Source organism: Salmo trutta, chromosome 31 (assembly GCF_901001165.1).
Source record: "Salmo trutta chromosome 31, fSalTru1.1, whole genome shotgun sequence".
NCBI classification, from domain to species: domain Eukaryota; kingdom Metazoa; phylum Chordata; class Actinopteri; order Salmoniformes; family Salmonidae; genus Salmo; species Salmo trutta.
In genome coordinates this window covers 21,104,754-21,132,554 of record NC_042987.1, presented here as the reverse complement: position 1 = coordinate 21,132,554, position 27,801 = coordinate 21,104,754, and the positions used below count along the sequence as shown (strand labels likewise).

General features: G+C 41.6%; 1 protein-coding gene across 1 annotated transcript; it reads right to left on the bottom strand.

The window, feature by feature from the left end:
- Nucleotides 1-27,801, bottom strand: LOC115169739 (cadherin-6). Its single transcript, XM_029725654.1, has 12 exons — nucleotides 27,663-27,801; nucleotides 19,418-19,753; nucleotides 9,606-9,900; nucleotides 9,272-9,391; nucleotides 8,211-8,384; nucleotides 7,120-7,307; nucleotides 6,672-6,928; nucleotides 5,465-5,601; nucleotides 5,168-5,289; nucleotides 4,397-4,514; nucleotides 3,634-3,885; nucleotides 1-2,444 (listed from the first exon to the last, which is right to left on the bottom strand). Exons 2-12 carry the CDS (start codon nucleotides 19,634-19,636, stop codon nucleotides 1,945-1,947), a joined length of 2,382 nt encoding a protein of 793 aa, XP_029581514.1. The 5' UTR covers nucleotides 19,637-19,753; nucleotides 27,663-27,801; the 3' UTR covers nucleotides 1-1,944.

Here is a 27,801-nt window from a genome sequence, read left to right as displayed (position 1 = left end):
TTTTGTAGTTTACTGTAAAAGTTTATTATGATAAAATTGGACAATTGTTAATACATCATAATATAACATGTACTGTAGCCGTAGTATCAACATACAATTGTACACCTCCAAAAGACATCAAAAACAGTGATATTGGCTGGACGCTTGTGTTTCAAGAACATTAATTCAGCATGTGTCCTATAAATATATATATATATATTTTTTAAATCACAATATAAAAAGCAAAGTAATACATCATGAACATCCGCTACGCTCCCAAATCACTGCAACAAAGCACTCTTTCAACCACAGTATTTACCATTATTTAGTCAAACAATTTTACTGAGAAAAGTCCTGATGTGAAATCAGAATGATGTACCCCAAACAAAACACATCATTATCTGCCAAATTTTTTATGTTGAAGCACAGATCAGCTGTAATTGATCCTTTGGATCCCGTCTTTGCTTCTTTAATGTTTAAGTTGTTTTGGAGTGACTGCTTATGTTCGCTTAGCTATTTAGTGTGATGAGTTCAGAGTGAAAAGTATTACCATCCAATATTGGCACAGAGAGAACAGAACAATTAGCCAACACATTATGGCTAAATGAAATATTTACTTCAGATGCTTTTTATAGTTTTGGTTCATTTCAAAGGTGTTAGTTAATTCTTAATGTAAATGCTTTCTCTCTGTAGGTATGAACACAGAAAGGTAGACTATCTGTTCTTCACTGCAACATCCTTCTCTGCAGTTGCTTCAAAATTACCTTTTCAATGGCTTTTTAAGATCCATATTTAATAATAACATGAAGTAATCTCTCCCCACCTACAGATAAAACTCCCTGTACTTTGTGACAGCACTTCCAATCCAATGCTGAATCTACATGTTGTTTTAGCTAATCAAATGCATGACTTGGATATTGTGTTTAAGAACGATTGTTTTCCTTGGTAAGTACTATTATGTAAGATAATATGAATGACATGTTCATTCACCTTGAAGGCTTTTTTGTGCTAACTTGATGTAAGTAAGCCACATGTGTGTGTATATTGTTGGAACAATCGCGTCTAATATGACAATGATTGATTGATGATGATTGACTGATGATGGATTATGCTAATGTTGTCAGATGTTGCTGAAATTCACTGTAAATCTTGGTGCATCGTTCCTCATTTCCCTCCATTTCCTCAGTTATCATCATGTACAGAGATAGATACATACAGTTCTTGTGTCAAATCACGTCTTCAGAGAGTTGCTCTTAGATAGTGAACTGTCTGTGTAACAGAAGGCTTGATAGAGGAATAGAGCATATGTACAGAGTGGCTGTCCATTCTTCAGTTCCGTAAACATTCATGAAGCAATGTTTTATTTTGGTGCTGGGCTTTCCTTCCTTTTTAAGAATTTGGACTTTTCAAAAAAAGGTATGAAGAAAATCTTAAGATATGTTCAATTCCAGTTCCTTGTTCCTGGAAAAGCAAAGTTCCATTTCACTAAAACACACAATTATACAAAGTACAACATACTGCACTTCAGTAACAGTACAGAGGAACTAAAGGAGATATCACTTAAGAATACACAGAAGTATTCAGAGAAATGTGTAATCAGTGTTGTATTTCCTTCCAATGCAGCATAGAGAGACAGACGTAAACAGAAATGAAAAATAAATGTATCTTTTTATAGTTTTTTTTGACACTGAACTCCGGCTCTTAACTTCAACTGAGGGACTGAAGTTCATCCTCTCTTCAAAAGGTCGGCCTTGCAGTAAAAAAAATCCACACAGCTGCCCAGTCTCTGTCTGGTCTGGCCATCAGAAAGGACTATGGCCTACTGAGTTGGAAGGAATAAAAGGGCACTTTGTAAAAAACTTGGGCTGCAACATTTATCCTCTTTTCTGAGAAGACAGATTACAGTCAGTCATAGTTCATAGGTCATCCTCCTAGCTCCCACCCAGAAACAGTTCAGGTGGTGTGTTAGGATTCACGGTCGCTGTCCTCAGCCCCGTACATGTCAGCCAGTTTCCTAAAGCGGGGCCCCCAGTCACTGAGATAGTTGTAGTCCTGGTCCCCTTCAGAGGATGCTGACCCCAAGGAGCTCAGAGACTCAGCCACTGAGCCGGTTCCCTCATAGGCATATGTGGCCAGAGAGTCATAAGGGGGGGCAGTGGGGTTACTATCGTTATCCTGCACCCGCTGGTTTATGAAGTCCCGGACGTCTGCATTGTCCCGCGACGGGATGGCTGTCCGTCTGATAGGGGGGTACAGAGTGCCCGAAGGGATAATGTCCCGCCTCTGCTTGCTCTCCTCGATGGCCTCGGGGTTACGCAGAGCCCCGATGTCGAAAGCCTGGGTGTCCTCCTCTCCGCCCCCCTCGTCATTGTAGCTGACCACGTTGTCTCGCACGTCCTCTTTAGAGATGATCAGAGGCTCCTTCTTCTTCTGCCTCTTCAGAGCAGCAAACAGCACTATGATCACTGAGAGATAAACAGGGAGAAAGAGTCAGACAGGGACAGAGACAGAGATGGACACATAGAGAAAGAGGGAGAGATGGAGAGTCAGCGTTAGAGAGAGGTTTGCTGTTCAGGGCTGGGTGATTTCATATTATCTTGCTGCTCATGCTGCAGTGAACACTGCATTAGAACACGGCCTGCTTCATGCATCCACAGCCCAGTAACAATTTAGAAACGACTGCAGTAGAGATGCTGAAAAATGTTTTAATTCCAACATCGCAATGAGATTGCAACTACTAACTTATAAATAACCAAGAATAGTGCCACATTTTAAAGCTGCCATATGTAACTTTTTAGGCGACCCGACCAAATATAGAAATGTAAGTAATAGATATGTCATTCTCATTGAATGCAAGTCTAATAAGTAATAGATCTGATCTATGTATGCTATTTCTATGCTTCCCGTTCTCAAGTTTCGTTGTTGCATCTTTTAATTTTGTTTTTGTAGACCAGCTTCAAACAGCTGAAAATACAATATTTTTGTTTATTGTAAATATATTTCAGAGTGGTTTAGATGGTACAATGCTTATTTTGTCACATAAACTGAAATGAGGCTAACTATTAGTATTTTAGAAACTATGAAATGTTGGAGAGATTTCTGTATATTGCACCTTTAAATAAATGCATTTCCATTACACTGTATATGTAGTTAATGGTGCTGAAGTAATATATTGGGGTAATTGCATTCCATGTTTTATTAAAGTAACTCCTGGTGTATAAAAGGTTAATTTTACTGCCAGTCCTGTTGAATTACTATCCTGTCCACAATCTCAATCCCCTCAGACTTGTTTTGATCCTCTATATATAACACTTTTACTGTAGACAGCCAAGAGTGAAATAGGCTATCTACTGGGAAATGTAGGGCTTTTCTTAGAAGCGCCTGTGTGTGTGTATGTGTGTGTGTGTGTGTGTGTGTGTGTGTGTGTGTGTGTGTGTGTGTGTGTGTGTGTGTGTGTGTGTGTGTGTGTGTGTGTGTGTGTGTGTGTGTGTGTGAGATATACAGAAGGGGCAAATTGAATTACACTATAACCTGTGAAATTTCTTATTAAAGACATATTTTCCAAACAGTTTGCATACATTAATATGAATGACTAAATTAGAGATGGAGATGACGGACCGACAGACACACAGACAGACAGACAGCTATGCTCACTGAGGAGGATGATGACACACAGCAGGATAGCCACCAGGGCCCCGGTGCTGAGTCCAGCTGAGCTGGTCTGTGCCTCGGCGTTGCACAGCTCCATGTTGCCCTCGCGGTCGCAGGTGCACACGCGCACCGTCAGCGTCCCCGTGCTGCTCTGCATGGGGAAGTCCCCGTCCGTGATCACCACAGGAACCAGGTAGATGCTCTTGTGCAGTTGGCTGTAGCTGGAGCGCCGGGTTAGGACGCCAGCTGTGTTATCTAGGGAGGGAAACAACATACAGTACCAGTCAAAGGTTTGGACACACCTACTCATTCAAGGGTTTTTCTTTATTTTGACTATTTTCTACATTGTAGAATAATAGTGAAGACAGCAAAACTATGAAATAACACATATGGAATGTATAACTCAAAAAGTGTTAAACAAATCAAAATATATTTTATATTTGATATTCTTCAAAGTAGCCACCCTTTGCCTTGATGACAGCTTTGCACACTCTTGGCATTCTCTCAACCAGCTTCACCTGGAATGCTTCTCTAAAATGTCTTGAAAGAGTTCCCACATATGTTGAGCACTTGTTGGCTGCTTTTCCTTCACTCTGCAGTCCAACTAATCCCAAACCATCTTAATTGGGTTGAGGTCGGGTAATTGTGGAGGCCAGGTCATCTGATGCAGCACTTCATCACTCTCCTTCTTGGTCTTCTTCACTATAATATCAGGTGATGACTGGTGTGATAGAGACCCCAAAATATCCTACAGTACAGTACTCACCGCCATTGTCTTTGACTGTGAAGTTGCCTCTGTAAGCCCCCTCCATAGCCAGACTGAAAAAGAACTTGTGTCCACCCACCGGGTCATCTGCATCCACAGCACTCACCGTCTGGATCTTCTGTTTACGGGATAAACAAACAGATTGATAAAAAACAAACAATCTGTGTGCTCTCAGATAGCAAAAACAGTTTGGTTCCCCTGGTTTGTGACATCAGAGGAAAAATTGGAGGCTAAACTTCTAGGATATAGACCATCTATATAGACCAAACAGATTGATATGTTTATTTAATCGCTGGCGTAAATAACCATTGTGGAAGATATATTGTGGATGATTTTATTGAGTCCTCTCAAGGGATCTTGCTTGGTAAACAGGAGCACAGCAAACACAAACACCTCAGTGAATTTATGATTATGAATAATGACAGAAGGATGAAAGGCGAGGGAGTAGAGGAGAAGGCGTGTGCTGGGCACCTATTTAAACATGCCCTTGATGTGTGACAGCTACTGTCACCTGCCTTGTGCTGCCATGATAGATTATCTCATCAGCCGCCTCACAAAGTAGACCCTGGAGACCAATCGCTACCCCAGAGGACTGCAGTACTCATCACAATGCTTTATCACCATTTACATACATGGGTATTCCTGGGCATATACTGTACCTATTGTAGCACCTCTAGATGTCACTAGGATATGGACGTAATTACAGCAGCGAGAATATTCAAATCATGTTATTCTATCATGGGATGTAAGTGGAGGATCCGTGTTCTGTACCTGCCCAGCCTTAGTCTTTTCACAAACAAATGTCTCGTAGAAAGAGGCGAACTTGGGTGCGTTGTCGTTGACATCTAGAAGACGGACATAAACAGGCACCCAACTAGTCTGCAGAGGTTTGTCTGTGTGTAGAAAACATACACATCACAACAATGTATAATAATTGTAATAAATAATTATGCATGATTTTAGTTTTTTTATGTTTCAACAAAGGACAGAATATAATCATTGAACTCCATAGCCTTGGTAGAATTGTTTGTATTGTGAATTCATGTGCATGATAAAGCTAAGACTTACTGAACTCTGTTGCGATAACAGAAATGTTGTGCCAGGCAGCTTCTTCTCGGTCAAGAGGTCTTATGATAAATATGGACCCATTCCCAGAATGCACGTTGAAAAGCCTGTCTAGATCAGTACGACGATCAATGGAGTACCTGTAAAATAGGCATACAAATATTGATATAAGAACAAATAAAAGCATGGAGTATTTTCTTCCATTCCCCTTGTCACGACTTCTGCCGAAGTCGATGCCCCTCCTTGTTCGGGTGGTGCTCGGCGGTCGACATCACCGGTCTTCTAGTCATCATTGATCAGTTTTTCATTTTCCATTGGTTTTGTCTTGTCTTCCTACACACCTGGTTCCAATCCCATTGATTACATGTTGTGTATTTAACCCTCTGTTTCCCCTCATGTCCTTGTCAGTGATTGTTTGTATGTTATGTACTCGTGTATGTTGTATTGGTGTGCGATGGGTTATTTTTACCCATGTTATTTTTGTACGTTAGTTTTTGTTAATAAAACTACTCCAGTTTAACCAAGTTGATTTCTCCTGCACCTGACTTCCCTGCCACCTACACACACAAGTATGACACCCCTACAACCTCTACTGCTGCACTTGACAACCCTTTGCACGGAATTAGTCTTTCCTGCCCTCTCGGTGTATCCACAAAATTATTCTGAATACTGCACACCCTGGGGATCTGCTCTAAACAGCCAATGGGACTTAAATCACTCTATTTTCCTCCCTTTCTTCTTTACCCTGACTGGCCTGGAAGGAAAACAGCCCTGAACAGAGGCACAGAACAGACCAGCCCCATCAGTTTGATCATCCAGCGGATTACGCAATGATCTAATTAAATGTATCCTGGAATGCCCTTTCAGTGTATTTCCATGAGGAGTGGTAATTAAGGGACTTTGGACATTGATAAGAACTCACTAAAAAAGTGTGTGTGTGGAGATAAACAAAACACACAGCTTGTCCTTCACTCATTAGTCTTTCTATGGACACAACGTATTCTCCACTCCAAATTTAATGAGATGGCGATTCAACTCTAATCCTTCTACATTTAAAAAAAATACTGTAACACAACCTTTAACACTCATCAAATGACCCCTGATACAAATGATTATAACCAATCTCCCCATGACCTTGGTGTGGGTGGTACGTACAGGAGAACTGAATGGGTGGGCTGGAGGGGAAAAGAAAAGCAGTGCTCTAACTAACCTGACTGGACTGTTGTATCCATCCGGGTCCATAGCCCTGACAGACCCTACTGCAGTACCCATGGCTGCATCCTCCTTCACCTCCATCACGTAGCTGGCTTTCTCAAACAGAGGAGGCTCATCCACATCTTCTATACCGATCCTAACTGTGGCCATGTCCTTGGTGGGTAGGTACCCCAGGAAGCGAGTGTCCAAGGTCTGAGTGTTCTGTACCTGGATCTCCAGTGTGTAGGATCGGGTCTTTTCATAGTCCAATGGCTGCAGGGACAGGGACACAGTAGAACATAAAAGATGACTCATGTTTTGTAATGATGCAGTACAAATGTATTTTGATAAAAACGTTTCTGATGGTCTAATGACCTCAGGCCTATCCAGGGCTGATAATAGGGTATATATGCCCTATAGTTTGGCTGACTATCTTTGTCATTCACAGGGATAACAGATATTACCTTTAGAACAGTAATGATGCCTTCCTGTGAGTCTTTGTCCGTGATGACATCGAACATGTCCAAGCCATCCCCACTGACAACACTGTAGTACATCTCCGCATTCTTCCCAAGGTCTTTATCTACTGCGTTGATTCTCCCAACTGGGATTCCAGTTTTTATAGACTCTGGAACGCTGAACTGATATATACCTGAAATCCCAAACAGACACACATACTGTATGTAAATCAACGGATGTTCTAACAAATTAAACTTTGAGATACTTCATATTAGACTATTTGCATTTGTAGCATTCACTCCCATTTCACCATTTGTGTCACTAATTATGTTGGAGAGTATAAGGAAAGTGTCTTAACGAAACGGAGCCAAGACAGCCTGGAACCATGAACAGAATTGCATAATCTTGTCACAAATAGAAGAGGTTGTTTGTCGTCCTCTGGCATGGTGAGTGAGTGTTTTTTTGGTGCCAGCTTCTCCTCAACACTACCATGTTTCTGATGCTAACACATTTAACAATTCAGATTGTTAGTGAGCCTGTGAGCCTGTATCACTGCCCTGCAGCAGTGTTAGTGGTGAATTAACCTTGTGCTCATGGTGACCAATTAGACAGTTTCTGTTTCCCCTAGCATGGTGCTGACTGGGGGTGTAAGCCTCCTGCTGTAAGGTGTCATCAACTGACAAGGTGGAGAGAGAGATGTGAGAAGGCATATCTCACACTGTGTGTGTGTCAGAAGTTTCTTCCCCTTTAGTTTCCACCATCCAACCACTGGACTTTAACAGAATAGTAATGAAGAAAGCAATCTGTCAAAGTCAAACAGATTCCGGGATGTTTCTCATTTGTGTGTGTGTGCGCGTGTGTGAGAGCATGAGAGAGAGAGACACTCAGTATTACGCTGCTCATCTAATCAGGATTATCAAGATGATTCACTTCGTGGGACCCGGCATTGCAATTTAATCACAGCTAACCCTATATAAGACGGACACACTTCCACACACAGTACACTGACACTACCACTTATACTAGGACTACTATGAATACTTCAACCACCAGTATAATTCCAGTCATTGTGCCTCACTCTTAGTCTTCTACTCACTCTGAGAGAAGCGTGGGGGGTTGTCGTTGACGTCGGTCAGGGTGATATTGACTGTGGTGGTTCCAGTTAAGCCTCCCCTCTGGCCCGCCATATCCTTGGCCTCAATCACCACCTGGTAGTGCTCCCGCTTCTCCCGGTCCATCTCTCCAGGCCCCAGGGCTGTCCTGATGATCCCTGAGGACAAACCAGAAGAATACAATATTCACGTGTCATATAATATAATGAGATGTATTGTTAATGAGTTAGCTAAGAACATTTATCCTTCTCTGGTCCTGTAGGGATTGCTCAAGGTGCCACCATGCCAAACAGATTTAAGTGATGTGGGTATAGCTAGAGTGACCTAATTTATGTACATGTACTTTATTTAAATACTGCATCAGCAACTACTGTAGTTACAACTACCAATGGGAATAATGTAACTAATATCTGTTAGAAAAGAAGCACCTCTTGCAAAGAAATGGTCACCACAACCGTTTCACATGGCTAAGACCTTGTGCTTAGATTTAATGAGAAACATTTAATACTGGTATGTAACCTAATTATTTTTATGGAACAGTAAAAAATGGCAACCACCCCGACCTTCCATTAGATAGCACACAAGACCATCTGGCCTGGCTCGTTTTGTTTCTGTGAATGGGTTCTGTCATCTGCAATATGACTGTTTTCAGATAAACCCTCAGAAACATCTATTTTTTTCCAAAGCTCTTAGGATTTCATGTCCTCTGGTGTGATGGGGACATCATCTTCCATGTCACATCAGGGATAAACCATATCGTTGTTAAGCCACACAATAATCTGCCAGTTGGAGGCTTTTATTGTTTCCATTTGTTTAAACACAGAACGAGTGACAGGATGTTCCAGAGTGCACATTAGAAATGATTAAATGTTTCAGTGTACTTTGGAAAATGCACAGGGGGCTGAGAGAATAGCAATGGCTCTGTCAGTCTGACTCTGAACATTACATTACCGTCTCTCTCTCTCTTCATTGTAGTAATAATTGCTTTGAGGAATAAAAGAGCATTGCTGGTGGTTCAAACAAACAAACAGACGGACAGACAGACCTGTGTTTGGGTCCACAGAGAAGTATGGGTGCCCCTGGCTGATACTGTATCGTAGTTTAGCGCTGTTCCCGTACATGCTGTCATCTGCATCCGTGGCTGTTACCTGGGTGACTGAAGTACCTGAGAACGGAAGATAATAGCTGAGGATGAATATGAACTCACAATAACTGTCAAAACCATTCATGGTTCAAAGAAAAGCAAACAAAATATTTGACACTTTAAGGCACCATTGACCTTGAAATGTTACTTATCTTTAATCATCAAAGGTTAAAACATAAATGGAAAGGTCATGACCTTGTCATGTCAAAAGTCAAATTGTGAAAAGAGCACATACCTATATTAGACCTCTCAGGTGCACTGGCAGTGTAAAGTTCCTTTGCGAATTTAGGCTCATTGTCATTGATATCGTGAAGTTTAACGATGAACTCTGTCTCAGGCTCCAGTTTCAGGCCTGTGTTCTTGTTGACTACGGTGGCTCGGAGGGTATAGAAGGCCTTCTCCTCTCTGTCCAGTCTCTTATTGGCATGGAGGTCACCATTGTTTTCATCAATAGTAAATATGTCTCCAGCCCCGTCCCCGGTTAGAATGTACTTCAGGGTTCCATCCCCCTTGTCAATGTCAGATTGAAGCTGCCATAGAAAATCAAAAGCATAGTCAACATATTTGTCTCCTTGGAGAAATGGGGCCTAAAATCAGCAAGGCAAATACCAGATGTATACTACAGATGTAGGATCTTAATTTCATCACTCTTTTGTTGCTGAGAATTTTCCTGCATGGCAGGAAATGCAAACTTGTAGTGTATTCAAGGTTTAAAAAGTCTTCTGAAGTCTAATTTCAACTTTAAAATGTAAGACTTGATTTGCCCTAGCGGAAAATCTATCAACCCCTACAAAAATGTTAAATGAATTATAATCAACGAACGAAGATCTGTTTCGGATCGAAACGTTGTCAATAAATCAGTGAATTGGGAGCTTTAACAGTGTGCGGGCCTTCATGTTCTATACTATTAATTACAATCTACATAAAACATTTTTTTTTACCTTTATTTAACTACGCAAGTCAGTAAAGAACAAATTCTTATTTTCAACGACGGCCTAGGAACAGTGGGTTATCTTGCTTGTTCAAAACGACCTATTTTTTTTACCTTGTCAGCTCAGGGATTCGATCTTGTGACCTTTCAGTCACAAGTCCAACACTCTAACCACTAGGCTACCTGACACCCCATAATAATGAACATTTCCTGTTGATGCAGGATTGCGTTCAACAGACCTAGGGTTTATTCCATATAAATATTCAAGTCCATTTAGGGATTGGACTAGCACGCCAATGGGGAAACTCCCTATCTAATTTAACAGACAGGAATGAACATGGAATTGACCCCAACTCAGCTAGTAAAACACCAACAGATTTACAGTTTGCATTAGATGGTGTGACAGTTGATGGGTTGTGAGGAGGAGTGTGAGTGACAGGTAGGGTAGGTGACGGGTGCTGATGGTGAGTGACTCATTCTGTCTTTCCTTAATACGGTCTTGCTTTGCTGACAACGTCTTGATTTGTATTAGGACTAAAAATCTAAAAAGTAACGCTCCGGTTTCTCTATACCACCATACCTGGCTTATAAAGGTTATATGTTATTTAGTACACACATTTAATACCTACCCATTTATCTGTCAAACAATATATTATCTACCTCTCCAGGTCCCTTTGTCTATCTAAACTGCTAGAGATTATACAGTAGTACACCAATCCAAACAGAGATTCACTGAATTAATTAGTGAACATCCCAGTGCACTCTCAATGCCCTCTTATCACTGTCATTGAAAACACACAGCAAGCCAGGTAATTGTCAAAGTACAAGGCAGTCTCAGAACATGCACACTTGAATGAAACAGGAGTTGACAATGATCGAGGGAAAGAAAGGAGAGAGTCTTTGAAAAACGAAGAAAGCCAAGATGGTATGAAGCCTAGATATGACAAAGGATGAATGATTGACGCCTCCCACAGATGTCTTAGAAAATCACCTAAATCCAACATGTAACACATAATACCTGCAATTCCCCTCTGAGCAGATATGTTTCTCTCATCTCATCTCTTATTCCCATGCCTCTGAGTAGACATTATGCAAATTTGAGCAATGGGCATAGAATGGGGCTTTATTCTCTACCATGCTCAGTGTGTGTCCCATCTTTACTGCATCACACGTATACGCATTTCAACAGTGCTATAATTATGTTGGTGGTACACCTAAGCACATAGGCAGTGTTCCATAAGGCTAAGGGAAGCTAAGCTTCTGCTGAAGTAAATTGAATTAAATGCCAAAATGTAAGACCAAAATTGGCTAAAAAAAATTGTGATAAATAGAAAAATTTCATTTAAGGACCAACATTTTTTTTTACAGCTGCACCATACAGGTTGCAAAATAGTTGGGAGGAGATTTTCGATGTACCGATTCCATAGCACATGGTTTATGAACTGATACATAAAATGACGCCAGACTCAAAACAAGTTTTTCAATTAAAATTATAATACAAAATTATTGCAACCAATAGAATGTTAAATATATGGGGGAAACAATCATCCCAGCTCTGCAGATTTTTCTGCGAAGAGACAGAATCATTAGATCACTTGTTTTGGTACTGCCCATATGTAGATTGTTTTTGGTCACAGGATCAGGAATGGCTGAAAAAATGCAACATTTACTTGGAGTTAACTCTGTTGGGAGATTTGAAAAGTCATAGTAAATTGATCAATGTAATAATACTCTTATCAAATGTGTTTATCTTTAACCATTGTGTAGTGATCGGGTCTGTGGGACCCATTTTCAGTGTTTACGAAAATAAAAATGATACAATGAATTATATTTTAAACCTGAGACTCATTGGCCTTGGCTCATTTTCTGTGAAGAACATGTAAAATAACATACTTTCATTGAGTGTACACTGTGCACCCCCCTACACATTTATATTACATAAGTGGTTTTCGGGTCCACTGGACCCGAGGTTAATAAAAGTGTGGAAAAGTGTGTGTGTGTAGGTGAAAACAAGTAAAAATTCAACAAAAAGGTTTGCTTTGTGCCTTCCTCCACCCTGGACCTGCTGTTTCAACACAGCACCAATAACCTGTCTGTCTCCATGCCTATCTGCCTGTCTCCCGCTTTTCTCGCACTCTTTACCCTTTGTAGTGTGTGAAACTACACAATGTCTTGCGGGACCTGCACAATGTTATTACAATACATTATGTTGATACATTGTAAAGAATTCAGTATTTTCCCACACTCTACCAAGGCCAGGTGCAAATTGGGGGAGGGACACAACAAATAAATAGCTTTTCTTGTGTGGCTCTTTACCACAATCAATCAGTATGGCAAAAATAATATCTGCTCAGAGGGCATTAGAAATTATTTTGCAGAGAGAAAAACTAGTGTGGAAGGAGCATCTCCCACTTTGGAAGATGAAGAATTTTCCAAATATGAGGATCATGTCTCTGTCAATTTGGAGTCTGACAGTGAGTTGGAAGAAGAGGATGAGATTGACCCTCAGCCAGCCCCAGGACCAGCCATCAGCAGCCAGCCCCAGGACCAGCCCGTCAGCTACCAGCTAATCAGCAGCCTGCAGGAAGAGAAATATGGATGTCAACAAAATGGTGAAATTGAATGGTCTTGTTGCCCAAGGAATGAGCCACCCCGCATGGCTGCCAATGTGATAAGGATGCAACCAGGGCCGACGCTGATGGCGGTTACTCATGTGCAGGATATAAAGTCTTCTTTTGAACTGTTCATCCTAGACACCATCCAGAAAATCATTATGGAATTTGTGTCATACGTGCCAAAGAAAGGCAAAAATGTGGTACTCATGCTGCATAGGGATGGGAGAATTTGTGGTCAGAAACATCATAAAACAGAAATCATAATGGATTACAATGCCACAAAAAGAGGGCTGGATAATTTAGACAAGCTGGTGACTGGCTACAGCTGCAAAAGAAGAACCCTACGCTGGCCACTTGTGATATTCTTCAACATCTTGGACAACTCGACGTACAACGCATTTATCAACTGGATGGCATTGAACCCAGATTGGAAAGGAGGGAAGCTCAAGAGGAGACGGCTCTTTCTCGAGGAGCTGGGCAAGGCATAGGTAAGACCTCAAATCCAGAGGAGGCAACATATCCCAAGAACCGCAGCTTCTGCAGCCATCGTGAGGAGGATTCAGGAGGAGGATGCTGGTGCCGTATCCGTCCGACCCACAGAACCAACAACTCCAATACCAGAAGTAAGTGTGAGTGATGCTGTTGCATGTGTGTGTCTGACTCTCCTACATTGGCCTGCTGTAACTATATACATGAGTGAGTGAGTGAGTGAGTGAGTGAGTGAGTGAGTGAGTGAGTGAGTGAGTGAGTGAGTGAGTGAGTGAGTGAGTGAGGGAGGGAGATGTTAGTAAAATTCCTGAACTAAGTGTTTTCATCATTCTAGATTGCAGCCGGTAGAAACAAGAAGAAGCACTGCGATGTGTGTGGACCCAAGGACAGGAAGACACAGTACACATGCATCAAGTGCAAGAAATACATTTGCAACACACACAGTATAACTCTGTCCCTCATGTGGTGTGTAGACCAACCTTAATTTGTTTTCAATGGGGCTAATTGATAATTTCCATAAAATTTGTCCTTCCACTTTCTTCAGTAAAAAGCAATAAACATCAATAGTGATAAACCTTGTTTCATGTATATTTGTTCAAGATAAACAAGATTTATTCCACCCATGTCTTGATTATAATTTATTTGTGTTTACAAAAATCACACTTTATCAAAAAAAACGAATAGCGCTTTTATTGATAAATGTGATCTAGCAGAGGTAAATGGCAAATATGAACCATGTATACTGTCTATATTGTTTGTAATTGATATAAGTCAACATTTAAGTATTAAATATGAAGTATTTTTACGTAAATTGTTATGGCTGTATTGTTTTAAAAACCCAATAGTATTGTGGGTTCATCAGACCTGTGAACATTGGGTGAATAACAGAAGCATGAACACCACACAACGGTTCATTTACAATCTGTAGAAACTATGAGAATAGAAAGGTTCAGAACTTTTGTGAAACCTCATAGCTCAGTGGAAAAATATATGGCAGCTACAAATCAAAACTGGATGGTCTTCAGAGATACAGTTGAAGTCGGAAGTTTACATACACTTAGGTTGGAGTCAATAAAACTCGTTTTTCAACCACTCCACAAATTTCTTGTTAACAAACTATAGTTTTGGCAAGTCGGTTAGGACATCTACTTTGTGCATGACACAAGTCATTTTTCCAACAATTGTTCCAGACAGATTATTTCACTTATAATTCACTATATCACAATTCCAGTGGGTCAGAAGTTTACATACACTAAGTTGACTGTGCCTTTAAACAGCTTGGAAAATTCCAGAAAATTACGTCATGGCTTTAGAAGCTTCTGCTAGGCTAATTGACATCATCTGAGTCAATTGGAGGTGTACCTGTGGATGTATTTCAAGGCCTACCTTCAAACTCAGTGCCTCTTTGCTTGACATCATGGGAAAATCAAAAGAAATCAGCCAAGACCTCAGAAAAAAATGTAGACCTCCACAAGTCTGGTTCATCCTTGGGAGCAATTTACAAACGCCTGAAGGTATCACGTTCACCTGTCCAAACAATTGTACACCATGGGACCACGCAGCAGTCATACTGCTCAGGAAGGAGACACGTTCTGTCTCCTAGAGATGAACGTACTTTGGTGCGAAAAAGGGCAATTAAATACCAGAACAACAGCAACGGACCTAGTGAAGATGCTGGAGGAAACAGGTACAAAAGTATCTATATCCACAGTAAAACGAGTCCTATATAGACATAACCTGAAAGGCCGCTCAGTAAGGAAGAAGCCACTGCCCCAAAACCGGCATAAAAAAAGTCAGACTACTGTTTGCAACTGAACATGGGGACAAAGATCGTACTTTTTGGAGAAATGTCCTCTGGTCTGATGAAACAAAAATAGAACTGTTTGGCCATAATGACCATCGTTATGTTTGGAGGAAAAAGGGGGAGGCTTGCAAGCCAAAGAACACCATCCCAACTGTGAAGCACGGGGGTGGCAGCATCATGTTGTGTGGGTCCTTTGCAGCAGGGGGGACTGGTGCACTTCACAAAATAGATGGCATCATGAGGATGGAAAATTATGTGGATATATTGAAGCAACATTTCAGGACATCAGTCAGGAAGTTAAAGCTTGGTCGCAAACGGGTCTTCCAAATGGACAATGACCACAAGCATACTTCCAAAGTTGTGGCAAAATGGCTTAAGGACAACAAAGTCAAGGTATTGGTGTGGCCATCACAAAGCCCTGACCTCAATCCTATCGAAAATGTGTGGGCAGAACTGAAAAAGCTTGTGCGAGCAAGGAGGCCTACAAACCTGACTCAGTTACACCAGCTCTGTCAGGAGGAATGGGCCAAAATTCACCCAACTTATTGTTGGAAGCTTGTGGAAGGCTACTCAAAACGTTTGACCCAAGTTAAACAATTTAAAGGCAATGCTACCAAATACTAATTGAGTGTATGTAAACTTCTGACCCACTGGGAATGTGATGAAAGAAATAAAAGCTGAGAGAAGCCCAGCCAGGCATACCGCAAAATTTCAAAATATAATTGCAGGAAAACAGTTTGGAAACCAAATGCCTATTGCTTTAGAGAGAAGACAATGACTCTTATCTGTCATTTAGTTATCAAAATGATCAACTTAATTGAGCGAACGGTAAACTATTTTATTGGCACCCGCGGAGCATCGGCCGTATCCCCGGTGATTGCGCATATTCACTGTCTTTATTATTGGGTCAGTGCCATTTGAAAGTTTGTTCTTGGACAATAATTTCCTCCTCCAGGTTAGATCATATTTTATTTGTGTCTCCCCTTTCCGTAAACCTATTAGATAGTTGCAGACAACGTCGTTTTTATTGATCTGTTTGTCAGTTTCAGCAGAGTACAGGCTACCCTGTAATTAAAAAGATTCTGCTAATGTCTTCAGTCATATACATTTGATTTAACCTTTATTTTGATAGAGAGCCAATACTGACACCAAGATCTCTGATATACTGTGCATTTGGAAAGTATTCAGAGTCCTTGACTTTTTCCACATTTTGTTACGTTACCTTATTCTAAAATGGATTAAATAGGTGTTTTCCCCTCATCAATCTACACTCAATACCACATAATGACAAAGCAAAAACAGGTTTTTAGAAATGTTGGCAAATTTATAAAGACTACAAAACTTAAATATCACATTTACATAAGTATTCAGACCTTTTACTCAGTACTTTGTTGAAGCACCTTTGGCAGCGATTACAGCCTCAAGTCTTCTTGGGTATGATGCTACAAACTTGGCACACCTGTATTTGGGGAGTTTTTCCCATTCTTCTCTGCAGATCCTCTCGAGCTCTGTCATGTTGGATGGGGAGCGTCACTGCACAGCTATTTTCAGGTCCGGGCTCTGGCTGGGCCACTCAAGGACATTCAGAGACTTGTCCTGAAGCCACTCCTGCGTTGTCTTGCCTGTGTTCTTAGGGTCGTTGTCCTGTTGGAAGGTGAACCTTCGCCCCAGTCTGAGGTCCTTAGCGCTCTGAAACAGGTTTTTGTTAAGGATCGCTCTGTACTTTGCTCCGTTCATCTTTCCCTCGATCCTGACTAGTCTCCCAGTCCCTGCCGCTGAAAAACATCCCCACTGCATGATCCTGCCACCACCAATCTTCACCATAGGGATGGTGCAAGGTTTCCTCCAGATGTGATGCTGGCATTCAGGCCAAGGAGTTAAATCTTGGTTTCATCAGACCAGAGAATCTTGTTTCTGATGGTCTGAGAGTCCTTTAGGTGCATTTTGGCCAACTCCAAGCGGGCTGTCATGTATCTTTTACTAAGGAATGGCTTCCGTCTGGCCACTTTACCATAAAGGCCTGATTGGTGGAGTGCTGCAGAGATGGTTGTCCATCTGGAACTCTGGCGCTCTGTCAGAGTGACTATCGGGTTCTTGGTCAGCTCCCTGACCAAGGCCCTTCTCCCACGATTGCTCAGGTTGGCCAGGCGTCCAGCGCTAGGAAGAGTCTTGGTGGTTCCCAACTTCTTCCATTTAAGAATGATGGAGGCCACTGTGTTCTTGAGGACCTTCAATGCTGCAGAAATCTTTGGTACCCTTCCCCAGATCTGTGCCTCGAAAGAATCCTGTCTCGGAGCTCTATGGACAATTCCTTCAACCTCATTGCTTGATTTTTGCTCTGACATGCACTGTCAACTGTGGGACCTTATATAGACAGGTGTGTGCCTTTACAAATCATGTCCAATCACAGGTGGACCTGTTTTTTCTTTGTCGTTATGCGGTATTATGTGTAGATTGATGAGGAAAAATGTGTATTTAATCCATTTTAGAATTAGGCTGTAATGTAACAAACTATGGAAAACGTCAAGGGGTCTGAATACTTTCCACGTGCACTGTAGCCTAGGCCTACTCCACTATGCACTGCAACAGTCTTTTTTGCGAACAGTGATTGAGTTATATTATTAGCCTACATTTTGACTATCCAATTTACTCATCACATTAGTAATAGTAAGCTATCTTACTTACAAGTCTGGAAATGTGATGATGCATGGAATGTTTTATTATAAAGGTACATTTTTATGGTGACTCACGCGCGGTCTTAGCCTGAACATCTATAACACACAACAAGGCTGTTCAGTTCCATCAGAGAGGACAGAACAGTCAACATCACATGTGACAGATAACATCTTATTTTATGCATGGCAGCACAGAGCCAGGCTTGGTGGAGAAAAAAAAGAGGGACCTGACAAGGTGAATCATTTTCTACAAGGCATATGGAAATAATCCACCACACTGCGTTGCTCCACTCCCCAGGGCTCCACAGAGTAACCTAATGCAAGACTGGTGGTGGTGGCTCCAGAATAACTTTCTCTCCCACTCTTTCTCTCCTCTCTCCCTATCTCACTCTCTTTCTCGTTCTCTCTCCCACTCTGCGTGTGCCCTTTTTTCTCTCCATCCTTGATCATCTCCCTGCATGCTCTGTGAAGCTGGGTCTCGCTGTAAGAGCCTGGAGGGTTACAGGGTACAACAGGGTACTACAGGGTACATGGCCTCAGTAGCTCCAGTATTTCTTCTATCTCTAGTCTTCTAAAACAGGCCCCCTGCAGTGCTGCAGGCATCTCCACATCTACCTACTCCACAATACTACTTCTGATTCATGGCTCTATCTTTTGTCTTCTGAGATCTGAGGTAAAGGTGGCAATGCATGCTGTTGTTTTACATCAGAATATCCCAATCCTCGTGGGGGGATATAGTCTCAGGTTTATCTGGCCTGAGACATTGATATTAGGTTTGGGTGGTATCCAGATGTTCATACCGTTCCTGTACCATACCGGGGTATATGGTATTACCGGCAGTGCACACAAGGGGTGCTATTTTCATATGTTGTTTTTTTTACACACAAAACAAATGTAGGCAGCAGGGATCTTGATCCAGGAGGGGATTGATTGTCTCTGCTGTAATCAAGAAGCTTGATCTTGCAAGCTAGCCACTTATCTAGCAAGTTAGCAAACCAAATGCATAGCAGGAGCCCTGAGCATAGATAGTTAACTTGGTCAAACTTTATGTGGATAGTCTGGATTTTCCATCTCTAGATGCTCTAAAGATGGTCATACTATCAAAAAACTATCTGTTGATTAGCAACTAAAGTTAAGGTAAGGAGTAAGTAGATAGTTAGTTAAAATGTTACTGATAGTCTATAGAGCATCTACAGATGGACTATCCAAATAAAGTGTTACTGTTAAGCAGTGGTGTAGCAGCATCCCCGCAGCCAAGCTTTAATGGGCCCCTAACCCCCCAAAAATGTAAAATAAATTGACAATTTTTGTACGGTTTTTAAAATCTTACCGCCGGTATTTCAAAATACCCCAGTATACGTTATATACGGTATACCGCCCAAGCCTAATTGGCATTTGATGCTCTGGGAGATTTCTCAATATTCATATTATCTTTGTGTCAAGGCCGGAATTCAACAGTTGCAGACAGTGGAGTTTTCCCCACACACTGAAGTGCATGGCAACAATAAAACAAAAGGAGGCTAATGGACATACCTTGCCAATGTACTGCTTATCACTCCCAGTGTACTCTTCCTGTAGAAAGAACTGGTTCCACATCCATCCTCGTTTGAAACGTTTCAGTAGCTTCCCTCCCTTTGCTCCGTCTCTGTCCTCCTCTCCTCCCATCTCTAACACAGTCTTTCTGCTAATAGAGGTGGAGTTCACATAAAGGGACAAGCACGCCCATATCATGGTCAGCAAGCAAGTCCTCATGGTGGAATTGTGGTATTTGCACAGAACGCCAATCCTCTATCTGCGCTGGTTTTTACGTCCTTTAAGGGAGCTGGGCTTCACCCTCATAGTCCTCTTCCTTGATGGCTGTGTAGAAACCTTGTGGAGGGCAAGATGAGAAACAATTATAGGGACACATTTTCACTCTGGAGATCATTTGGTTTCCCATTGAGTTTTTCCCCATCCAATTTCCATCCATTTTGAAAAGTAGGGGGTATCATGATGTGAATATAGATAGTACAAACAATGCATGAAAACAAACAGACAATCGAATAATGCTATTGAAAACCTCAATTGAAAAAAATGGAATGCCTTTGATTTCAATAAGCCTTTAACACAGAAAAGACTAAAAGGGGTTTGCACACTAATCAATTAATCGATAGTCCACATCCACATGAACTGCTCTATTTTAGAGAACAGAACACTTACAGAGCCAATATGTTATGGTAATGTCCTTTTCTGTATCTACTGTGAACACTATCTGCATTGGTGTTATACAACCTAATAACATGCCATGCTGACCAGATGAAATATAAACCACACACAGACAGAAGCATCCTGCTACCAGCAATCATCAGCTGCTTCACTCGTCATGCACTCGTCAAGCCATGCCTCAGCCCCTTTTCTACTTATCAAGGAAATTGCCAACGTGATTGCAGTGGAAAGGGGAGGGTAGTGCAGATGTATTTTCTATTCAGTGCATTGCTGTTTCCCCCTCTACGACGTGTGATCTACAGTGTCGGTGCTGGCATTGAATGTGTGCCTACTCATCAGCATAGAAAGCTAAGGTTCAACACTGCTTCACTGACGGTGACAGGGATGGATGCAGAGGCCATGAATCAGTTAAAAGACATAATTAAGATGGGCAGATTAACTCCTGCAATCATGTCGTTGCTTTTCTACTGCTGCCATTCAACCTTTCAACCTCTCTTCCATTAGGGCCATTATGCCTGCTTTATGAATTAGACTAATTGAATAAGGTACCAACAGATACTAAAGTGTATTGATTTGCTGTCAGAATCAGTCTGGTTAAAAGGACCCCAGGGGGTTGTAATTGTGTGCTAGGGTACTGGGGAGCGTGGGCTGGGGGTTCTTACTATAAGTTCAGTTGAGGGGATTAATCCCTGTGTATATCAGTGTGGAAGTGAGGCCTAGAAAACTGCAAAGTAGAGTAGTGGGACTAGCCTAGTGAAGCACATTAGTCAAGGCCCCAGACCAGCCGGGAGCCATTTGCCTCAGCTTTGTGACCTGTTAAATCCCCTGACAGTCTCTCGCTGGGGGAAGTCACCTGGATCTAGAATGTTTTTTTTTACATACTATATCAGAGGACACAGACACATAGCTTCCCATACATTCCCACTACAACATGTCTGCTAATTCATTGACAGGTCCTGCTGAGAGACAAGGGTCCATGCAGTACAGCCTGAATATCAACTTGTGTGAGATGAAAGAACAAGCCAGTGGTTAAGATTCACTGGAGCCTACCTCTGTACGTTAATAAAATAACACATTAAAACCATCCAAAGGCTGCTCAATATTATTAAACATTAAGCTGAATAATCATTATATTAATAACACATCATATTTATTTCAGTCTGTATTCTGGATTTGATACATACAATATCTATCTAAATGCATCCAATATACATTACCATATAGATTAGTATTACATTCATAATACAGACTCAGAAATACACAGGGGAAAAATCAATCTTCTATTCTGGACAACATGCCATCTCATGTCACTGCAACACAAACCTACTAGACCATCTAGTATGACCTTCAGGTGGCACGACACTCGTTCTCTCCCTGCTGCCTTTAAAGCCTTGCATTTCATGGCAGGGAGATTTAAAGTGTAGGAGGGCTGTGCTGTAGGGTGTTGAAGAGTAGGTCGGGGTAGGGGGGTTAGAGGGGGTCTGACAGGCTGTGGGGAGTCAGCGGGGAGGCGGGTGGAGAGCGAGGACCAATAGACTAGCAACACCTGTGGGGGTGATAGGAGTGAAGAGCTGGGCTTAAGATTGTGTCATGTGGTGGGGGTGAGAACCCAGCGCAGCAGCTCAGCCCCTTCTGTTCTGCCACCCTGCAGACAGCCTCAGCTACTGCCTTAGCCTCAGCCACAGCGAGCCTGATGAGTCTGCCTCAGCCACTCCCTCAGCCACTGCCACAGCGAGTCTGATGAGACTGCCTCAGCCACTGCCACAGCGAGCCTGATGAGACTGCCTCAGCCACTGCCACAGCGAGCCTGATGACACTGCCTCAGCCACTGCCACAGCGAGCCTGATGAGACTGCCACTGCCACAGCGAGCCTGATGACACTGCCTCAGCCACTGCCACAGCGAGCCTGATGACACTGCCTCAGCCACTGCCTCAGCGAGCCTGATGAGACTGCCTCAGCCACTGCCTCAGCGATCCTGATGAGACTGCCTCAGCAAGCCTGATGAGACTGCCTCAGCCACAGCCACAGTGGGCCTAATGAGTCCCACAGGAGCAATTAGAGGTGAAGAAAGGAGAATGTCAGCCCTGGGCTGCCTGTGTGTGAGGAGGGAGAGGGGGTTCAACAGGGCAGAGCAGCCTTATAAAGGCACCTAATGGGTTCCTGTGTCACAGAAACATGCACACTGTCTGCAGACTGCTAATGAATAAGTCATGGAGGTGGAACTATCAGCTGTTGACTAACTTTTGGAACGGTTTTAATGTGTACTGTATTACAAAAGCGTATGAATTTGGTATGGTACAGCAGCTAAGGCTGATATAAAATAATAGAAGCACACTAAAAGCACCCAAGGCCAGAAAAACATGTTTTTCTATATCTATTCCACAGTATCCAACTTCCCTATAAAAAAGGTATGTCTGGAAGGTAAATTGCATTTGGGTGGTGGATGTTAGGAGGGGGGCTGCTATCAGGTTGCCACCACTCGGAGCGATAGGCAACCAAGCAGCTGACTGTCATTCCCCAGGGACCAGTAGGCCATCAATACCTATTGATCTGTCTGTTTAGGGAGGGGAGTCTGTCTAGACTATAGACTTCATGATGCCATATTATCTATCACTTTTCTTGGTTCTGCTTGTAACACTCTTTGACTTGTCTGATCTAAATGATAAAGATTTCCTCCTCTCAGGTAACGTCTGTTATTTATTTGTTTTGTACCGTTGAAAACAAAACAATGAGTGAAATGAAATGATGAATGATAACCTGACATATCTTATTCAATATAGCAGTCCGCCCTTCAGAAAAAAAACTGACCCTATTTGCATTGAGCAGTCTGATTTGAGCTTGTACAACTATTATAGTGCATTCTCAGAGTAGAGAAGATGGTCACACAACATGGGTGCTAATCCCTGCTCCCATCTCCCATCACTTACAAGGGTCCCAGTCCCTCCCCACTCCCACTATAATCTCCCCAGCAAAACGTGTGCACTAATCTTAACAAGAGGAGATAATAGATGTTGAGTGTGTGCGTTTTCCTGAATGGAACTGCCATGTGCCCCAACACAATTACTGTCAAGGAGCGTCGGTCGCTGTCATGCTCATACCAGATGGGACCTCTTAATTACGTAACCAGAAAATAGGCATGATGTGATTTGGAGGCAATGCTCATTACATTGTGCCACCTCGGATTCTGTATGTATTGGTCCTGTTTCCATCATTCTCTTTGAATGGCGGGACACATGTCAGTTCCACACCATTGTACCTACAGAAGCTCTTCATACATGATTGCATTTTGAGGACAAATAAATTCCCCCCAAACATAGATGTCGGCTAACAGTTTTCCAGATAAATACATTTGTGTGTGTTTGTGTTGTTTAGACCTCCCAAAGCTGTTTTGTTTCCTCAATCATCCATGCGTGTATAGTGGTTCATTGCTTTAGTGTTGGATACTAAAGAAGATGACACCTTCTTAACCTGTGTGTGTCTTTCATTTATGGTGTCTTCGTCAATGGGGCTTCCTGTGTAACCCAGTGTCTCCCAGTGTGTGTTGTGGGTGGCTGTTTGGGTTCCTCCTTGGAGGAGGAGAATGCGTGAGAACGGCAGCTTTATGGTCTGCTTGTGCAAAGACCCAGCAGGAGTCTTCAAGTCAGAGCTTTCCTCCGCCATTGTGGCCAGGAACTGGAATGTGGCTGCCTCTCTATTACAATGCAAATGTGCCAGCGTCTGGTGGAGCTACTGTTTATGTGTGTGTGCGTGTGTGTGTGTGTGTGTGTGTGTGTGTGTGTGTGTGTGTGTGTGTGAGAGGGCCTCCCACTGCGCACACACTGGTTGAATCAACGTTGTTTCCACGTCGTTTCACTGTTTCAAATGACATTGAACCAACGTGGAATAGACATTGAATTGACGTCTGTGCCCAGTAGGCTTGTTCTATGGCCGTGTTCCAGCTCCTCTAATGAACCATAAAGGAATCATGACACTGCTAGCCATTGCCATAACCATAGGAAAATAATTATAGAATATTATCTAATTCAAAACCACTGTCCATATTCAACCAACTCCTACTTTCCTCATGCAAGAGAAGAATTTGGCTGGGAGTTGGGCCGAAGAGATATTCAATATTTCAAGTCTAAAATGTTTGACCTTCCACTCCCTGTTCCATGTTAACAGTAAACACCCACACATGTCAGAAGGGGGAGCAGCATTAAGACGAATCCCCTGGGAGAAAGCAGTGCAGTGGGAAGAGGGCTGGGTCAAGCACTGGATGACCCCCAGAGGTCAACATGTGTCATCATGGTTAAGATGTATGTGAAAGAAGCACTGGCCATCTTAAGTTATGCCACAGGTTTGGTCAATAAACTACTTGATGTTAGGCCTAACTGTATACACAGCTAAACGTCTTGCAAATGGTCAATAGGAGAGCAAATACCTCTATTGCCTCAGTTAACACATTGCAGATGATGGATACAAGGGTTAAACTATAGCACAAAATAAACATTTAAACATTGCTTTTCATTTTTACCAACAAATTCTCCTTCTTTCCCACAATTCTTAAATTCAATAATTGAAATGGCAGATACAAAGTGTTTCTGAAAACTAAGCTGCCGTTCTAATAGAGCGACTGGGTCCATTAGCAATTATGTTTCAAACTAGCTTTCCTACATCAATGCCCTCTTTTCAAATCTCTTTCTGTGAAGTATTTTCACCTTCAATTAAGCTTGACAAAGCCTGAGAACTAACCAAACAAATAAAGCTAACATTTCTAATGGAAAGAAGAGATTGTGTGTGGGTATGACACCAGCGTGCGTGTTAGCCTCAGGGTGGGGATTCTGCACTGGGAAGAAATAAACAATCTATTAGCTTTAACAGGGAAAGAGCTCCTCTCTATTTCAAACACCAAACTCACATTTACAGCCAATCCTTCAATGATACAAAATAAGGCCTGTGGCAAAGAACACTTGTACTAGAGGTTGCAACTCTCAATCAATAACAAATCGATGGGCTTGTTTTCATAGTTGGTAGTACACCAACCTATCTGAAAATAATACATTCATTCCCATGCCTTCACGGAACTTTGAAGACTATTTATTGTATTTTTGTGTGTGTTAAATGTAGTGTTTTCAGTCCATTGATAGATTATCATGGGAATGTAAGTTGTTATTTTAGACTCTTTTTGTCCTTGTTATTCCAGGTACAGTAGTGTTAAAAAACAAAAAGAGATTTAATGACAACATTAGGCCTTGTTATAGACATGCTGACTGCTGATAAGGCTCCCTCTCAAGTAAGCTATAATTGCCATGGCTGTCAAACACTGCATGAAAATGTTTGAAAAGGGGCATAAGTTGTCTTCGAAAGACAATTTAATACTTCTATTCCAGGCAGAAGAGCCGATTTGTTGTCAAAAGTAATTGTTCATTTGAATATAACAATTCAGCAACTCATTATAGCTCTGCCTATGCTATTCAATGGCTTGGGTATAGTACATTGTTCTCTCAGAAGACCAGTATTCATGGCGTCATCCCAAATTTCAGGAGTTTGATCTATAAAAATATCACAAACACCTTTATAGGTAAGTTCCTGTGTAACTGACGACAGACCTGTGCTTGTCAATGCAATCCAACCTCTAGCTAGCTTGACAAACACATGGGACAATGGCCCATTGTCAAATGAGGTGACACACAAGCTAATTAGCCTACAACACTATTTACAAACTCTAGTTACATTTGCATACAGACCTCAAATAATTAAGTTTGATTATACTGTTTGACAAATGTGAGTGCACTCGGATTGCGTTGTGGTAAAATGAAACTGCTGACGGATGATGTGAATAAAGAATAGGTCTTCTGAGAATACAGTGGGTGGCATGTACTATTCACACTCACTCTCAATAACACTTTTAGACATGTAAGATGAAAGTAGTTAAGAAAAAGGCTATATTCCAAGAGACACATAGGTGTGTACTGTGTGATCAATAAACCCATATGGGAACATCCGTTCCTGTGTGCATGTTCCTCTGTGACCACATGAGGGCACAATTAAAGAGATGTGTGAATTTTCCAAATGAGACTCAATTGGAACACCTCACATAGTGGACATAGAAATGAATCCTAATTCCCCGTAGTGAAGGGTCACATAATTGTTTTAATCTAGGTTTAAGACAGTAGGATAACCAATCCTTTTCTACTGGAGTAATCAGTGGAAAACAGTTTGTTCCAAAGGTCACAGTGACCTGGGTGGGTAATGGGAAACTAGCGTAAAGCTGGGCTTTCTATAGTACTGGAGACACTCAGAATGTTGAATGTTGGGTATATTTACAACATCCACGCAACAGGTCATTTATAAGATAATCATCAACCAACAGTATTACAAGCTTCTTACAACAGCATTTCAGTATTTCAGGCTTCTAACATTCAGAGAAAATTATTTAGACCCATTGCCTGTCTTGGTACAGTCGGCTATGAAGTACTATGTGCTCAAGAAGGTGTGTTAATAATCAGTCATGCTTACACTTTCTTATTCATGAATACACACTACAAAAATTTTGACTAATTTGAACAGGCTAATTGGTCTTTAACACAATTATTTATTTATTTTAGTCATTAAAAAATGCTATTTGGCAACCACCTGGAATTCATGGGTTAAATACATTCTAATTATTGCTGTGGAAAATAAAGGGCGATGTTTTGCCTGTATTTTCATTTTTTACATAATTGATCATTCACAAACTCCTGGGGCATGCTCTGCACGTAGGACATAGCCGTCTGAGAACGGTAAGATACAGGTGTCTTGCCTCAGCTCTGTACTAACGGGTAGACTAGACTTGGATTTAGGGTAACACCCACATCTACATTAGAGTATGTCCAGGTCCACAGCAATAAAGCGCCAGTGTCTAAACAATAAATAAAACAGAACACGCCAAGCATATCTAATAGGACATACAAAAAGGTTTACACTGTTGGCTATGAGTGCTTTACCACTAATACAATGCCAATATAAACAGTAACCTACAGTAGTCTACTATATCATGAAACTTTCCATTACCATTCAACAAACATGGCCATCATAATCGATTTAATCTAAAAAAATATATATATATATTTTACAAGGGAGCCTTGATTTAATTCCCTGACATGTAACAGGAAATAGGAACCCACACCTTGAGCCACCGGTGCCAAACAACACTATCACCAAAGACATAATTGCCACCAAAGATAACAAATAAAATAGATAACTTTAAATCGGATTAAATGAAGGGGTCTGATTGTATCATGACAGACTATTCAGGGAACATGAAAATATGCAGCTTTTTCGACACATAGCAAGTGCATTTTTATTTTCAAGAAAACATTCAAGTTTTAGCCTCTTAAGATCAATTAGACCAATTTATGAGATAGTGTAGCTCTAAAGTATCAAATGAAAGCAACTTTGTTGAAGTTATCAGCTATTTTTTTAACAAACTGGAGGAAGCGCAGTTTACCGAACAATTTAACACATTAAAGTGCTCCTCTATTGTAAAAGACCGTCAAAAAGACAATATTTCACGACCGCTATTTCAGTTAAATAAAACACATTGACACTTACCACGGTTTGACGTAGCAGAAAGTTCAATCAATGTGCGCCTGTGTGAATCCGTTGTATGCGACCGACACACTGAACACGGAGTGGTCTCTCTCTCTCTCTCTCTCTCTGGCTCATGATGAGCATCTCTCCCTCTGGAAGT

Coding starts and splice junctions, on each gene's coding strand:
- LOC115169739 (XM_029725654.1), bottom strand. CDS start 19,636: ATGAGGACTTGCTTGCTGACCATGATATGGGCGTGCTTGTCCCTTTAT. Junction 9,392..9,605: donor ACCTGAGAGGTCTAATATAG/GTATGTGCTCTT, acceptor TTCCGTTCTCAG/GTACTTCAGTCACCCAGGTA. Junction 3,886..4,396: donor CACAGTCAAAGACAATGGCG/GTGAGTACTGTA, acceptor TTCCCTCCCTAG/ATAACACAGCTGGCGTCCTA.